The 17,814-nt window shown below is 42.8% G+C and overlaps 1 protein-coding gene across 1 annotated transcript in view; it reads left to right on the top strand.

Moving 5' to 3' along the window:
• Positions 1 to 13,170, top strand: part of hcfc2 (host cell factor C2) — a gene marked incomplete at its 5' end in the record, with an annotated part of 77,633 nt that extends 64,463 nt beyond the window's left edge. The window contains 5 exons of the mRNA XM_083653328.1: positions 479 to 613; positions 2,460 to 2,654; positions 4,815 to 5,121; positions 7,655 to 7,727; positions 13,034 to 13,170. Of these exons, the coding sequence (XP_083509454.1) occupies positions 479 to 613; positions 2,460 to 2,654; positions 4,815 to 5,121; positions 7,655 to 7,727; positions 13,034 to 13,043 (720 nt within the window). The 3' untranslated portion in view covers positions 13,044 to 13,170. The remainder of the gene's footprint in view (positions 1 to 478; positions 614 to 2,459; positions 2,655 to 4,814; positions 5,122 to 7,654; positions 7,728 to 13,033) is intronic.
• Positions 13,171 to 17,814: the final 4,644 nt, after the last annotated feature.

The raw sequence follows: 17,814 nt of genomic DNA, 5'->3' as shown, positions 1-17,814 counted from the left end.
GAGCGCTGCTCTCTTGGAAAAGCCTTTCTCAAATTAATGTTGTTATTGGCAGTGGCAGGGAGCTTTTAATTCCTATATAATGCTACAGTAGTAACCCTTGTGCCATGTTTTAAATACTTACATTGCTTCCCACGAAGGAGGAGAAAATTACCACATTGGCAACACATTGTATGCAAATTGAATATATGCTAATTAACCGTTTCACCGACATGCTTAACCGATCAAGGATGGTTAACCGTCGACATCCCTACCCTGAACACGTATTCATAGTCTCTCCCTTGGTCCGTTCTTTGCTATTTTTTCTCTCTCTCCCGCCCGTCTTTGTCCAAGTGGTGTTGCCGTAGCTAGCTCACACATGTGCAGACCGACTCTCTAGCAGGGACTGATTTTGTACTGACGTGTGTGTGTGTGTGTGTGTGTGTGCGCGCGTGCGTGCGTGTTAGCGAGCTGAGCCTGAAGCCATCTCCTCTCCCTCCAGGTGTTGTTGAAGGCAGAGGAGGGGGTGTGGTTTGACGTGGGCGTGTTTAAAACCCTTTACGCTGAAGTCAGTCACTACTACCTGCCCCCCGACAGTGACCAGGCCCTCAGCAGCCGGCCCACAAACACCAAAGAGGTAAGCACACACACACACACACACACACACACACACACACACACACACACACACACACACACACACACCAATACACACAACATGTGGTATACACAAACTGCCATGGAATGGGAGTGATATTGAAATCTCAGCATTGGGGCCATATGATTTCCACAATGCAGAAAAAACGGACAGAATCATGGAATTTGGTAATAAAAATGAAATCAAATGTAAAAAATGGAATATTGCCGAATTTTCCATAATTTGGCTGAAATTGATAAAAGTAGGCCCAATTATCAAAATCAAAAGTAGATATAACTATTGTAGTAAGCTAAATTATTTCATAATTGTAAAATAGGTCGAGAGAAATGATTCTGTTTTTGATTGGGGTGGGTCTTGCGTTACTTGGTTTTCACTTTGAGAAATATGTCGAAGAAGGATTTCATGTGGCCCTACAGAATGCCCAGTCGGTAACTTGTCTTAACTTTCTTCTAAATTCCAGAAAATATTGCGATATTTTCTGCATTCTCATCAATGATGGATTTTTTTTTCTGTCGGTGGTGCAAATTTGTCATCTTTGACGAAGCCAATTAAATCAGGATTGAGTCTTGTATTAATTCATAACTTCTTATTCGTGAAGGCAAGTTTCAGGTTGTAGCCAGATAAGATAATACTTTTCTACACATACACTATACATTTTCTTGCAACACATTGTCCAACAATCATCAAAACACTTTTTTGTTATTATTGTTCTGTGTGTGATTTGAATACATTTCTGTGCGATTTCCGTGTTGTTTTTTCTTTTGTCTTAACAATTTATAAATTCATGTGACCTCATTGCAGCATACATATTATGATACTCCAGGTTGTCCTGGAAAAAGAAGAGATCACTTGATTGTGCATTACAGGGTTGAGGTTAAACCTGGGTATCGCCACTGACTTCCCGATACGATACGATTCCGATACACAAGGTCCCAAGTCGATACGATTTCCGATACGATACGATTCGATATCGATATTTTAGTTACAATACCAGTTTTGCTTTGATAATGGAAGAGATTCTCAAAGAACTAATGCTGTAAATTGTACAAGGAACCCTCTAACCTGGTGCATTATTAAAACATATTAATATTTACTTAAGAATTGACCATAAAGCAAGCAGTTACATCATGTACGGTAATTCTTTTTTATTTAAACATGACCAACATAGTCATTCAACATCTTATCTTTCTTTACAGTCTTCTGTCTCTTTCTTTACGGTCTTCTGTGAGAAGCCAAACAAATTTAGATTTCCACTATACAACAGAATCATTGAACAGCAGCATGTTGTAAACAGTGTTTCATAAAGTATAAATGCTTTGTAAATAAAATTAAATTAAATACAGCTCATGAACATTTCCAGTTCACAAACATTATAGTGCAAACAGATTTGAGGTCTGTACATCTGGCTCATGGTGCATGCACAATGCACATGTAGCCTACAGTATTTATGTTTTTGTTTCAACTACAAACATAAATAAACGTCAACTTGAAACTATGTTTTAACTACCACACACAGCCTATAATATTATAGCCTATTTATTAATTATTATTATTATTATTTATTTATTTTGTAAAATGCATTTTAAAAGATCAATACTGGGATTTATCTATCGATCCTTGTTCCTTCACATGAATATCGATTCAATATCGATATATCAATTTTTTTTAACCCAGCCCTAGTTGAGGTTATATAAGCATTTTTAGAGGAGGAGGACGGCAAAAAATAAGAGAAAATGGCTCAGACGCCACAGGCTTGATGACATGGACTTGACTTGTGACTCGAGCAAAGTTGACTCGGTCTCTCTGGCCTTGCCCTTCCCATCAGGCCTTGCTCTACAGGAAGTCGGAGCGTGAGGACTTAGCGGGCAGGGGGAAGCGGGCGCTGTCTCCAGGGCAGAGCTACAGGTTCCAGGTGGCGGGCATGAACTGTTGCGGCCAGGGAGACTTCAGCCCCGTCAGCGAGTTCAAGACCTGCCGCCCAGGCTTCCCCGGAGCGCCCTCTGCTGTTAAGATTACCAAGGTACAGAAACCAGAAACTATTTACATTTAATATTCACATTTAAAGGGATAGTTTGTATTTTTTGACACGGTGTTTATGAGGTACTTGCTGACAGTGAGTATACTACATGCAGTAGAATCCAGCTGGAGAAATGGAGACCGGCCGCTTCAGGCTGTCTGCTGAGTGTGAACAGGGTCACGAGCAACAGAAAAAAAGACTTCCATACTGCTCACCTGGCATAATCCAAGTCTCCACAAGCCCTGCGATGCCAAGTTGACTTGAAAAGATGTCATTTACACCCTGTTTTTAGCTGAAATCTGCACTGGAGCAGGCTACAGTAGCTGCTCCCCACATTCTTGCGGCACCTTCCTACAGCAATTCTCAAGTCATCTTGGGTTTTGGGGGGAAAGTGATGGACATTTTTTGACATTATATAGACCAAACCATGAATCAATTAGCCGAGAGAATAATTGACAGATTAATCGATAATGAAAATAATCATTAGTTGCAGCCGTAGAACTGTGTAAACTCAGGTTTTAGAGAAGGGCTGTTAACTCATTCATGGCCAGTTTAGGACTGCCAATATTTAGCACAGGCCAAAGATTTTCATAATTGTTGGTCATCTTTCAAGACCCACAGTAAATTATCTATTAGCACCAAAGTGATTTGCAATACCTCAAAATGAAGATGTACGTCTCTGGGTTCACCAGGGAAAAAAAAGTGAGCTTTTAGCATGTTCTGTACTCTACTTATAGCCATTTATATACACCCTGTTTTCACCCAAAAGGTCTCCCTGAGAAGATAAACAGGAGAAAAGGCAATTTTTGTAAAGGGCACAATCTCAGGCAGAACTCGCTCTCAATTCTTTTATTTTGAACTGTATTGACATCAGACATGTAAATATTATTCGTTATGACACAAATGACAAAAAAAAAAAAATATATATATATATATATATATATACACATGAAGTGCTTTTTTTTTTACATTCAACAATACAGTTTACTCAGTGTGAGTGAGTGTGCAGACAGACACACAGACAGAGAGACAGACAGACAGACAGACACACCGACAGACAGACAGACAGACACACACACACACACGATCCCCCTTTTATCTTCGTTACGTTGTTTCCGGGTCTGAGTACTGCTGGCGTCTGCTGCTGTGACTGCCGCTTCTGCCTTGTTAGCTGTTCGTGTGTTTATTTTGTTTTGTTCTGGTCCACCCGTCCTCGTCCATGTCTCCCTGTCCTATCCTCCCTGCTATTTGATCGTTCCCGTTTTCCCCTCGGCTATTCAACACGTCCTCACTGCCCTCTGGATTACCCGTCAAACTGATCGATCATTTCCTCATTCCTCCGATGATCAAACACATCTCTGGATTACTTTCTCCCGTTTTCTCCCGGCTGGCACACAGGAAGGCGACCAGCTCGTGCAGCGCGCCGAGGGGCGTTTCAATGGCGTTTCTCCTGTCTGCACAAGGAAGCGTTTATCCGTTTTCTGTTTTTCCTCCTGCTCAATTTCAAAACAACAGCTGCGGTATGTGTTTGATCGCGTGTTGTCGGCTTGTCTTTGAGGTTTTAGGGACCTGATAACATGTCACAGGCTGGGGAAGTTTTTGAACTACGCGCTGCACTAATAAAAACAAAAACACGTCAAACACGTCATTGGCCCTCTGGGCTATTCCTGATAACACGTCAAAGACGTCTTTGGCCCTGAATGAGTTAAATAACTTCTAAAGTCATGTTTTAAGATTATAGAATACTCTACTTTGAATAATAATTTGTCTCTTGTTAAAATCCGGACTACCCCTCCCGCTCCCTCATTAAACATTCCAAAGCAACCAATCAGGGTTAGCTTAGCTAGATTGAACATAACTACTCAATCACAGCATACAAACAAGGGCTTTAACTGCTGAATACTGGACAGGGATTGGCTCATGCTGGTTGAAATTTTGAAAATGGCCTTTTCAGTGAGCTCAGAGAAACGTTCCGCTTTCAGCAGATGATTGTGAAAACATCCTTCTAGTGTCAAACTCTGCCAGACATCATTCTGCATAGAGAAGCTCAGACATCACACTGAAGGAACAAGAAGAAAACTATATTTTTGACTTCATGGGGTCTTTAACCTTTTCTAGTTATTATTTTCCCAGTTCACCTCCTTTACCTTCTCTCCCCCCCAGGCCAACGACTCGGTCCACATCACCTGGGAGGCCCCTCCCTCTCCGTCAGGGCGGATCTTGGAGTATTCTGTGTACATGGCTGTGAGGAAAAGTCGCTCAGAGCGTCCGGGTCACATGACCTCCCCAGGTCACATGACCTTCGTGCGACTGTACCGCGGCACCAAGAGCACCTGCAGCGTAGGCTCCGCCCACCTGGACAACGCCCACATCGATTGCTCCGCCTCCAACCGGCCGGCCGTCGTCTTCCGCATCGCCGCCAAGAATGAGCAGGGTTATGGTCCCGCCACACAGATACGCTGGATCCAATGTGAGGCCCAGAGGGGAGGGGCTATCATTTTCCAACCCACTTTAGACAGTTAAATTTAAGCCTTTTTAACACATTCACTGCCAACAGTTTTTTTTTACTGTAGGTAGCTTCTGCCAAGGTTTTTTTTTGAGGTTTCTGGCTCATCTTTCAAGAGCCGAGGATTATTTTCTGTTAGGATTTTGTGAACACAAAATATCTCAAAAGAACTAATAGAATGTGTGCTTTCTCTGTCTAAAAGAGTTAGTTTGTAGAGTTAGTAGTTATGTAGGCATTAGCAGTTGAATACAGCATGGTTTCAGCGTCTGAAAATTTAAGCTGAGATAAATGCCTTTTTGTGAAATTCGATAGAACAGTCACTTTAACCATTTATTTTTGGCATCAGTAAGACGTCAGACATCTAAACAATAGTTTTGAACAGTAATTTCCTCCATAACAGCAGGAAACCCCCCTCTCCTTCAAACTCCTCCCTCCGTGTGTGTTCTCCTCCCTCCGTGGCTGCAGCGGGTGTGTCACAAGCGAGTTTCTGCTGCCTGTCTGCTGCCTGGCTGCCCCTCGTCGGGCGAGTCTGGATGGGCTCGCTCGTTTCTTGGGGTTTCGGTTGAGAGATTTGATGAAGCTTTTGCGATTCTGGGCTTATTTATGCTGCGTGTTTCAAAGTGTGTTGGACCCAGTCTATTTTTGGAACCCCCCACCGTTGTGCGCCACCGTTGTGCGCCAGCGCGAAAGCGTTTTCGCCAAACCATTCTACAGTATGAGAATGGTTTCCTCGCGCTTTCCCCTGCAGTTTTGGCTCGGCTTTTTCTAGTCTGGAGAGCACTGTCACCACTTAGTGGGTCGGTGGAATGGGTTGTACACGTTCGGTGGCTCCCATATTTTTATAGGAGATGTAAAAGGGTTAGATCCACGTCCCACCGTCAATTTTTTTTTTTTTTTTTTTTTTGACGAGATATCTCGTCCACGGCAGTCAACCGCTGGTTTCTGCTTGACGAGATATCTTGTCCACGGCAGTGAACGTGTTAAGATATTGTCAAGACCATTATGAACGCAATTTAAGACTTCATTCATGTACATACTGGCAAAAAAATAAGTACGAGCAGGGCATCCGCGGGGAAAGTATTAAAAGTTGATGAATCAATTTAGGGAAAATGAAGGCCCTTAAAAAGTATTAAAAAGTCTTAATCGCCATTTGATGAGGTATTAAATGTAGCTGATTGTGTTAAATGGGTATATGATATTGTCTCATATCAATCGCAGATCTCTGAATTGAATCAAAATCGTATCGTTGCAGACTTTGTGATACCAGCAAATAAGTGCCGTTAAAGTCTTAAAATATATTGAAAAGGTTTTTAAAGACGAGCTGAACCCAAAAATGTTTTTTTCCCCCATCACATCCCTCGGCACCTATTTAATAATAATAATAATAATAATAATAATAATAATAAGGAAAAAATATATATATATATATATATCTTTCACACTTTTTCACATCAAAAGTAAATTTTTCAGGATTCCATTCATAACTGTAATTTACAGTACTAGTGCAGTGCCCGGTCCCCTCATTCACCACCCCCCACACTGCACTCAGTCAGGTCCCTCTAAGCACACTCCCCAAATTTTACATCGATCCGACAAACAGTTCTCGAGATACGCGAAAGACAGAAATACAGAAGTCGATTGGACGGCCAGTCTTGAAGATACGTGAAAGCTGTGATCTTATTGGTTGAATTGCACCCGTGGACAACTTTTTGTGTTGCCAGTAGGTGGCGCTATGTCAAATTGCAAGAAATTAAGTACTGCACTACATCGAGTTCCCAGCAGCACACTCCCCAAGATGGAAGTCAATCGGATGAATGGTTCTCAAGATAAACCACTTTTTGTGTTGCCAGTAGGTGGCGCTATGCCAAATGGAATGCAGCATGGAATTCAGCTCCCTGCACTCCGTTGGGTCCCCCTTAGCGCGCACTCCCCAGGTTTGAAGTTGATCAGACCAACGGTTCTGGAGATACGTGAAGGACAGAGAGACAGACAGACACTGCTGGCATTATAGTGTAGATCATTGGTTCTCAACCTTTTTACACCAAGTACCAGCTGAGAAATGAGTTGGCTCTCCAAGTATATATATATATATATATATATATATATATATATATATATATATACATATATATATATACATATATATATATATATGTACCATATGACCGACGTTCAAATACAGTCTATTCAGCTGCACAGTTTACGCAGGAGGCACATTTATTCCTAATAACATTATTTATTGTTAACTTTAAGAACACAGGCCATGTCAGTAGAGGTACCTTTGTACGGCACTTTCTAGGCAGGACTTCTTACTGGCGTCAATACAGTAGTCTCCTTCAAGTCAAAATGGCGGATTTGCTGTGCACTGATGTTTCAATGCAACAATCTATTAGCCTTCAGTTCTTAGCAAGTTGTAAGTTGTTTGACGCAGCCATAAAGTTTCTGTCTTTCTCTCTCTCTGTCTCTCTGTCTGTCTCTCTGTCTCTCAATCTCTCAGACCCCAGCAGGCTGCGGGCAGCAGCGTCCGGGCTGGACAGCGGTGCCGAGGCTGACCAGGACGCGGCCGACAGGTGAACACACACTGCTCCGGGTTTTTGCTTTGTTTTTCTCACCCAGCCAGTAATCCCTTAAAATACCCTTACATTCACATGAAGTCAACCTTTCATTCATGCTAAATCCCCTTAAAGGATAAGTTCACCCAAAAATGAAGGTGCAGTCATTATCTACTCACCCCCATGCCAATGGAAGGACGGGTGAAGTTTTTTAGTCCACAGTCCTGGAGTTTGAAAAGATGTCTTTTTACACCCTGTTTTAGCTTAAATCTGCACTGTAGCAGGCCCACCACCAGGTAGGGCTGTGAATCTTCACTGGCCTCACGATTCGATTCGATTACGATTCATCTGTCAACGATTCGATTCGATTCGATTAAACGATGCATCACGATGCATCGCGATGCATCTTAAATCGATGCATCACTTTTTCCGCAATACATGATTTATTTTTTCTCACTTTCTTTTTTCTCACTGTGTGGCTACTTTTAAAATAAAAGTGCATTTGGAATTGCATTGTATTATGATCCATAATTAAAATAAACAACTGCATGTACTTACATTCTATTTTATTTGATAAAAAAAAAATGTTTTTTTTTTTTTTTTTTTTTTTTTAATAATCGATTTTTGATATTTGTTAATCGATGCAGAATCGTGCACGTCCGCATCGCGATGCATCTTATAATCGATTATTTTTGACACCCCTACCACCAGGTCCTGTTCTTCTTCCTGTGTCCCCATCAAAACCTCCTTAAAGCCTCCAGTCACTTTTCCTACCTGTACAACCAGTGGTGTTCTATGAAAGTATTCAATATATATTTGTTCTATGAAAGTATTCAATATATATTTGTATATATAATATAATATATATATAATATATATTTGTACGTCATCTGATTTGCGCCAAAGAACTTACATTGAAAAGAACTGACCCAGCGGTCAGTTCTATAATGTCCAATTCAGGGAGACAGGAACTTTCCTTTAATAAGTCAATAATGACCTTTAATAAGTCAATAATTACCTTTAATAAGTCAATAATGACCTTTAATAAATCAATAATGACCTGTAAACCTTTAATAAGTCAATAATGACCTGTAAACCTGCTTTAATAAGTCAATAATGACCTGTAAACCTGCTTTAATAAGTCAATAATGACCTGTAAACCTTTAATAAGTCAATAATGACCTGTAAACCTGCTAGTGTCTCCACACACTTGCCTCTGAACCTGGGCGGTCGCAAATCCTCCCTCTCCTGCTCCTGCACCTTTTTCCCTCTGCCTGCAACACCACGCTAGCCGGAGCAAACTTGCATTTGTCTATACGAAATGACAAACATGGATTTATTGGATTTAAGCTGGTCTCAACGCAAATCAACTAAACTTTGAGGAAAGCGAGGTCCGGGGAGCCCCCACCCTCTGCCCAGACGGATTTTCGCCGCGGGGTACGGGAAGACAGCAGCGATTGACCCAAGGCTGTGACGTCATGAAAATTGAGATGGGCGGTCAGTGAATTTGAACTGTGAAAAATGGATTATACCTGGATTAAATTTCCACTGATCTGCATAAGGAATGAACTTATGTTGGGATTCCAGAGACTTAAGACCTGTTCTGTTTGGTCTGTGTGACCTGATAGGAATTCAGGCAACCAAAACATTTTCATCCTAATCTGGACTCGGAGCTGCCAAGGACGCATCCGAAATTCCTCTCCTGATATCTACGAATGCAACTGCGCTCATCCACCCTCCCCCTGACACCTGTTGGACTCGAGGCCGTCACCATAGCGACCAGCTATGTTTCGCTCACCATCCGGGAAGACGACTCCCCCTATCAGGCTCACTAGCACACACAAGGACAATTGGACATTCACAGACTCTCAAACACACACGCACACACACACACCCCCCCCCCACCCCCACCCCCATGCCGCCTTGTTCCAGCCTGGCTCTTGCAATCTTTCCTCCACGCTTCATCCTCACCCCCCCCTCCTTCCCTCGTTCTCATCTGAATGGGGCCATATAGATGGAGGCTGCTATGAGCGATAGCATAGCCCCCAGTCCTGTGTGAGCGAGCTTCTCCCCCCCCCTCCCACTGCTAAACCCCCGTTCCGCAAACCCACTCCTTCCCCCCCCTAGTATTTCTTGTTTCTCTGTGTATGTTAAGTCCTTACATATAACAACAAATGTTTATGTATTGTATAATAGTCAAGTGTGCCATTATTCCTATTCAAATCTAGTAATAATGTTAAAAATAGTCTTAATTTGAGTATAGAAGGTGATATCCATTTGTGTGTTGTTTTTTTTGTCCCTCTGTTGTTTGTAGAGGACCGCAATGGAAATAAGCCAATGGCTTTATTGTGTTTTTATCCTCTGTGATTGTCTGTGTTTTCCCTGTATTGTTGACATTCACCCAATAAATCAATCAATCACATAAACCCATGGTACTGACCTTACTTTATTAAAGTTCTTATTTTAACTCATTGAGTGCCAGCCACTTTTGGAAAACGGATGCTCCCAGTGCCAGCCCTTTCAGAGCGTTTTCAGTGATTTCTCGAGGCCCACAGAATATTGTGTGATATTACTATGTAAACACCGAACACGCCCAAAGAACGATGAGACTATCTTGTATCATCAGCAAAAAAAGTGTATTGATATCATTTTCCGTTCTTTAGTTATCAGCCGGAGAAGATAGGTTGGTTTCAGCAAAAACAGATGTTTCAAACTAGAAGCTGAGATAATGAGCCTTTTGTGAAATGAAGCATTTCAAGCACATCACTGACTCTGAAGCTAATATTTTCTGATGTAGTGACACCTCAAAAATAATTTCCTTCAATAAAAGAGCGAAAACAAAGGAATTTTGATCGCAAAATAATATTTTTTAGCTGCAACCAGCAGCGCTGGCCCCTACGTGCGCAGACCCTACACTTTCTTGCTGGTCTTGATTTACTGCTGGTGGGCATCAGATATTCTAGCTTGTGTTTGCCAATCTGTCTGTCCATCAAGCCTGCTGTCTGGGTCGGTGTTGTATGGTGCCCTGCGTGCCCCACCCCCCTCAACTGCACACTCCTCCTCCGTGGGAGTGTCTCTGGTGGCTCTCTGCTGCGTTTGCTCTGCACTGAAAAGTGCGCTACACCCAGCTTTTTCACAGCGTTCCGCCGTTTTTGTCGCCGGCTCCCAGCGCTTCCAGCTGAGAATAATGTAACCTTTTCTGGCAACTAATCATGTGGAGGGGCTATCGCAGCGGAGACGGAGGGGCTCAATTGTGGGAGCAGATTGGCTGCTGCAGGCACAGCTAACGTTATGCTTCATGCATATCGATGCATACCGATGCGGTTTCCGTTTCCCCATGACTTCTTCTCTGTTTTTTCCTCACCTTTCTCTAATCTGGAGAGCACTGTCGCCACCTAATGGGTCCGTAAAATAGCTTATATACCTTCAACATCCCCCATATTTTTACAGGAGATGCATCAGGCTTTGATCCACGTCCCACCGTCAAAAAACGCAATTGACGACTAGTCGTCATTGGCACTCTACGTTACTATTTGAATTGACGACGATAGTCGTCATTGGCACTCAATGAGTTAAGAGCATTTCAGGGATACAATTAAGGGATTTGGTTTTGTAACATTTGATTATATATAAAGTTATAAAGTAGACTTTGCAGGCTCACAAATCTATTTAATTCATTTGTTTACATATTAAACTGAAATGCTGCGTATTTTTCATTTATTTGGAACATGTTAATATAGAAAGTAAGCAGTCAAACATTAAAGACCCTGGAAACCCCAAATAAATATGCAATTTGAGTTCATCATACCACAGGATCCTAGCGGAATCCTCTGCTCTGTCTCCTGTGTAGGATTGTCGCATTGAACCAGCTCCCAAATCGCGGGGGGACGGGGAGAGGTGGGGGGGGGAGTGGAGTTTGATTGTCCTTGCTGGCTTTGGCTAGTTCATGGGAATACTCATAATTTTTGGGCCCCATTCAGACAGAGTCCCAGCAGACTGTGGGGGCACAAAGGTTTTGTTGAATGGACAACTGCAAGCTACGTCACTGATTGGCTCCGCCTAGTGACGTCAACAGGCGGGGAATTTGAAGCAGTTTAGCACCGCCCAATTCAAAGCTGCCTTATGAAATAATTTAAATAATGAAATGGCAATATTTAGGATTTTGGTTGAAACTAATGTCTCAAACTTTTTGAGGCTCATAATTACTCACATAAGACCCTAAATTACACAGTTAGAAGTTAGGGTTAGGCTGGTAAGCACTATCGCCTCACAGCTTGAAGGTCGTGGGTTCGATTCCCACCTGGGGATGAGGTGAACGCTGAAGGAATGCGTGCCCGTCCGCATGTCCTCGAGTGCCCACCGCCCGGGTGGGGTCGGCAAAAGGACCTTTCTGTGTGGAGTTTGCATGTTCTCCCCGTGCCTCCCGGGGGTTTCCTTCATATAGGAACCCCCTTCACAAAAACATGCAATATCCTGGTTGCTAGTGTGGTTCCTCCTCTGGTCGTTAAGGGCGCCTGTTCAGAGGGAGGGTAACTGGTTGGAATAGCGTGAACCTCCCACGTGCTATGTCCTACCGGTGAAGCTTCCTCTGTCAGGTGAAAAGAAGCGGCTGGCTGACTGCCCATGTCTCGGAGGAAGCATGGAGCCAGTCTCGGCTCTCCCCAGATCGGCAGCGGATGGAGTAGCAACCAGGATTGAGAAATCAAATGAGCACTAACGGGGGATAAAATGGGATAAAAAATCGGGGGGGGGCGGGGGGGGGGGAGTTAGGGTTAGGCTTGGGGTTGCTGTGCTGTCCGGGAGATGGGCTCTTAGCCTGGGCAGTGGCAGCCTGGAGGTTGGGGTGGCTGTCCTGGGTGTGTATGGCCGGGAGAGAGGCTCTTAGCCTGGGTGGTGGCAGCCTGGAGGTTGGGGTGGCTGTCCTGGGTGTGTATGGCCGGGAGAGAGGCTCTTAGCCTGGGTATTGGCAGCCTGGAGGTTGGGGTGGCTGTCCTGGGTGTGTATGGCCGGGAGAGAGGCTCTTAGCCTGGGTATTGGCAGGCTGGGGGTTGGGGTGGCTGTGCTTGTGGATTTCGGTTTCCAGGGTCTTTAAGAGGTTTTGCTGGGGCATTTTAAGGGAGAGTTTGCATTAAGGGGTGTATCCATGCCAATTAATGAATATGGAAGGGATTGGTATTAGTTTAGTCTATTTGAAATCAACGCACCGCAGAAGCCTTATTTTATGTCCAAGTTCTTCCCCAGCATATGGGCTCTATCAGTGATTTACTAAAGTGGACTTTTAAAATATAAATTTTTATTAATTGTCTTTGTTTGTCGCTCTGCAGCTCCAGCTGAAGGATTGGGCTCTGACATCGTCATTCAGGACCAACAGGAAACTCACTCAGGAAGGCATCACAGTACAAGATCTCCTCGATAGTTTTGTTAATTTATTTTTTTAAATATTTAATTGTTCTCTTGTACATAGATTTTCACACAACTTTTTGGCTCACTTGAGTGTTTTAGATAAACCACTGTTTTGTGAAGATGTGGACCGTATAATATGGATCAAAATACAATGTGTTTTTGAGAATGACAGAAACTCATCGTCAGGGTTGAAGGTGTCTTTGTGCTTTGACTCCAGTTACTCCAGTCATGTTTTTACATGCAGCAGTCAGTGAAATGCAGCTCAAAGCAAAGTGCTTTACAGAAGAATTGATTTAAAGGTATACTATGCAACGGTTTCATTAAAAAAAACATTATATAATTATACAAAAGTTTCCCCTCAAAACGATCACTTCTGGCCCATATAATAGTGGGGCAGTGTGTATTTTGGTGATGGGACATTATTTTGCTGTGTTTATGTGGTCGAGTGAGGTTATGTTTATGTGGAGAGAGTGCCGGTAAATACAAAAAATCTTTTTAATTAAATAATTGCATAGTATACCTTTAAAAGCAAAATGGACAGTTTTTAAAAAGTAAGGTGCAAACATAACACTACAAATAAGTCAAAGACATAAACAGAACAGACTTCTACAAAACAAACTAATAACAATCAAATACAAGACATACAAAAGTAGAGAGGGTCTGGTGATTGTGCAGACATGCAGCCATTTGGGAGGGGGGTTCTTGTTATACGGGTGGACGTGGTAGTGTGTCGGGATATGTATGTGTATATGTAGGGGGGTATGTGGGGGGGGGTATAGTGACCACTGCCTCCCTAGTCTCGGTTTCCAGATGTTTGGTGAGCGGTGCCAACAGCGCCACCTAACCACCAAACATCTGGGAATTTACTGTTCCAAATCTGGTTCAGAGCCCGGCGAGAACGGCCGGCAGCAGACAAGCCTACATTTATTATTCGAATTTTATTTGGTAGCGGCAATGCAATGTTTCATAGTTCCAATATAGAGCAAGACACTGATGTGCTGCAAAGAGAGTTTATACCTGTTGTTTATTTTACAATAATTTTTCCTACCCGGAAGTGGTCCGCTTGCTACTGTGAGTCATCAGCAGGCTCTGTAACGTTAGCCTCGGGAGTCGGGCTTATCGCTGGGGGAAAGACCTCTAGCCGCCGGGGCCGGATGAAACACGTCCTATTAACAGGTTATGTTGTTTCTAAGTGATTAATATGTTTCTCCGCAAAACGCGACAGCACCGGTTCTGCATGAGCGTCACTGCTCCCAGAAAGCAGGCCCGCCCACAACACTCATGATTGGTTCTCCGATGCAAGGCTTCCAACAGCGCCACCTAACGTTATGAAAAGATTTAAATAGTAATATTCTCAGTCTTAGAGTAGTGAAACGGATTAAGACTGAGAGGTGAGTCTACTGCCTCCCCAATCCCGAACCCGACCACAGGAAGGGGGGGGGGGGGGGGGGGGGGGGTCACGCCCCGAAGCACAAGCGGAGGGAGAAAACAGCACAAAGGAGAACCAAGGTCCTATGTTCAAAGTCGTCATGGTAAAAATATTTTATTTTTCAATATCTGTGTTTAATATAGTTCTACATGTACACATGCATGCACCTACACATATACACATGCACACATGCTGTCCCCGTCACTGCTCCACCCCCTCTGCCGGATCTGGGGAGGACCGTCTGTGGACCTGCACATGCTTCCTCCAATGCATGTGCAGTCGCCAGCCGCTTCTTTTCACCCGAGAGTGAGGAGGTTCACCGGTGGGACGTAGCGTGTGGGAGGATCACGCTACCTCCCCTCTTCCCCTCCCCCAGACAGGCGCCCCCACCGACCAGAGGAGGTACTAGTGCAGCGACCAGGATGTATCTTTGTTTTTTGTTTTATATAATTTTTTGTTTATTTATTCATTTGTGGTTATTCCGCTTATCGTCATTGTTGCCATCATTTTATCACTACTATTTTTTTTTCTTTGATGTGGGGATGTTTCCCAGCGAGACCTCAGTTCCCCAAAAAGGACAGATTTAAAAATAGGAAACATTAAGAAATAGTAAGATCATAGGAAAATAAGAGATAAAAGCATATGGCGATAAAAGGGAAAAAATACTGTAATGAAACAACGGGGATAATAATTTAGTAAGAGCGATAAGTAAGTAACCAGCAAGTAACCCCAGCCAATTGTGTTAAGTGTTTCTTTGCTGCCTCCAAATAATTCTGTTGGCTAAGTTCCTGTTGTATAAATTCATGTCCATCAACAACAAAAAACTTGCAACGTTGTTGTGCACAAATGTCCTCAATGGAGAATGACAAACCAATGGAATGGATAGCGTTATATGGACAAGCCTGTAACATGTGGGCTTAAACATTAGTGTTGCTTGTAACACGTAGGCATATGCTTGCCTATTAAGGTAAAAAAAAGTAGAAAATAATTTAGGCTTAGCCCAGCGGTTTTGACAATATTGAAAATCATACCATCGGGATTTCTAAATACCCTGGTATACTGTTTGTAATACCTTAATACCGAGCAAGCCTAGCCCACGTGTAACGGCACAGGTGATGACACATTCAAACCTCTCTTTTTAATAGATATGGAAACATTAGAAACAGTCTATGTTGTAACAGTAATGAACCTTGATCCATGTCTCAAACTGTCATATTGGGTCCTTGAATTTGATGTTTAAAGAGTTTGAGCCCTGGTTAAAGCTCCTGACAGCCTGGCTAATGCCTGAAACAAACTGAGTCCAGTTGATCTATACAGAACCTTTCACAGAGTAGAGTCCCGTGTCTTACAAGAGTCAAATTATTTAAAATAAGACCATCAAAGAGTAAGAAACAGAGTTACAGACACAAGAGGCTAGAGACGAGGCCAGTGTGAACAGATGAGACTGTTTAAAGTGTCAACAGAGAGCGCAGATCTTCAGTCCAGTGAAGAGCGTTCCACAGTTTAGGAGCCACAGTTTCAAAGGCTCTAAAACAAACAAATTATTTACATGTGAACAATGATTATAGAAATGTGCAACGTCTTGAAGGGTATAGTGAAGCTGGGAGTAGAACAGGATATTCCCTGTGGAGTCTGGACCTGGTGAGGAGAGGAAGAGGATAAACTGGAGTCTGGAACAATGTAGAAGTTAGTTACTTATTCGCCGCTGGTGATGTGCGACCCAGAACGACTCGATCTTTTTTGAACAGCTTTTTCAATCACAAACTGACTACCTCAACACACCACTGGTACTGTGACATGTTTATTGATAAAAAATAAACTTCTGTAATAGATTCATTGCAATATCAATAAATAACGATAGCCTACAGCTCAAAAAGCTTTCTTGAAAATTGCTCTATGGCATTTTTCAGACCAGCTTTTCAGGAGTTAAAATCACCTTGGGCCACCCAAAACAGACCGCTTATGTACTAACACGGGCATAGACACAGACACGGTCAATATATATAAGTAAATGACTAGGCTACTGTATGATAACCTTTCCACAGGAGCAGCTTTTAATATTTTTTTGACATTTCCACCTATTATGGGCGCAAAACACTATAGGGGTAGGCTATAGGGTAAAACAAATAAACCGAAATCACCATGAAACTTCCCAGTTGATTACTTACATTAACACATTCACTGCCAGCCGTTTTTCAATACTGTAGTTAGCTTCTGCCAAGGTTTTTTTTTGAGGATTTTGGCTCATTTTTCAAGAGCCGAGGATTCGTTTCTGTTAGGATTTTGTGAACACACAATATCTCAAAAGAACTAATAGAATGTGTGCTTTCTCTGTCTAAAAGAGTTAGTTTGTAGAGTTAGTTATGTAAGCATTAGCAGTTGAATACAGCATGGTTTCAGGGTCTGAAAATCTATTCTGAGATAAACGGCTTTTTGTGAAATTCGATAGAACAGTCACTTTAACCATTCATTTTTGGCATCAGTAAGACGTCAGACATCTAAACAATAGTTTTGAACAGTAATTTCCTCCATAACAGCAGGAAACCCCCCTCTGCTTCCAACTCCTCCCTCCGTGGGCGTTCTCCTCCGCCCTCCTTGGCTCTGCAGCGGGTCTGTGACAAACGAGTTGCTGCTGCCTGGCTGCTGCCTGGCAGTCTGGATGGGGCTCGCTGGATGGGTTTCGCTCGTTTCTTGGCGTTTCGGTTGAGAGCTCTGATCAAGCTCTTGCGATTCTGGGCTTATTTATGGTGCGTGTTTCAAAGTGTGCATCCAGTCTATTCTTGGAACCCCCCACCGTTGCCACCGCTGTGCGTCAGCGCGAAAGTGAAAGCGTTTTCGCCATCCATTTTACAGTATGAGAACGGCTTCCTCGCGCTTTTCCCTCCAGTTTTGGCTCGCCTCTTTCTACTCTGGAGAGACATGTCGCCACTCAGTGGGTCGGTAAAATAGATTATACACATTCAATACCTCCAATATTGGTATAGGAGACGTAAAAGGGTTAGATCAACGTCCCACCATCAAAAAAAAAAAAATCGACACGTCATTGGCAGTGAACGTGTTAAGATATTTATTGTATTACATGTTTTCTGATATTTTATGTTTAAGTATGCAAATGAGGAATTATGTAGCTAAAAATTCCCTCATTTGCATAACTTTCCAGAACAGAAATCTGAACATTCCATAAAGCCAGATTCAAAATTCCTGATTCATTTTGTTGACATATTATCAAGGTTTTTACAGGGTTAGAGTTTACAGATGCATATCTATTTGTAT

This window comes from Poromitra crassiceps (genome assembly GCF_964638095.1).
Source record: "Poromitra crassiceps genome assembly, chromosome: 2".
NCBI classification, from domain to species: Eukaryota; Metazoa; Chordata; class Actinopteri; order Beryciformes; family Melamphaidae; genus Poromitra; species Poromitra crassiceps.
Note: the sequence above shows the minus strand (reverse complement) of the source record. Positions and strands in the feature narration are given on the sequence as shown.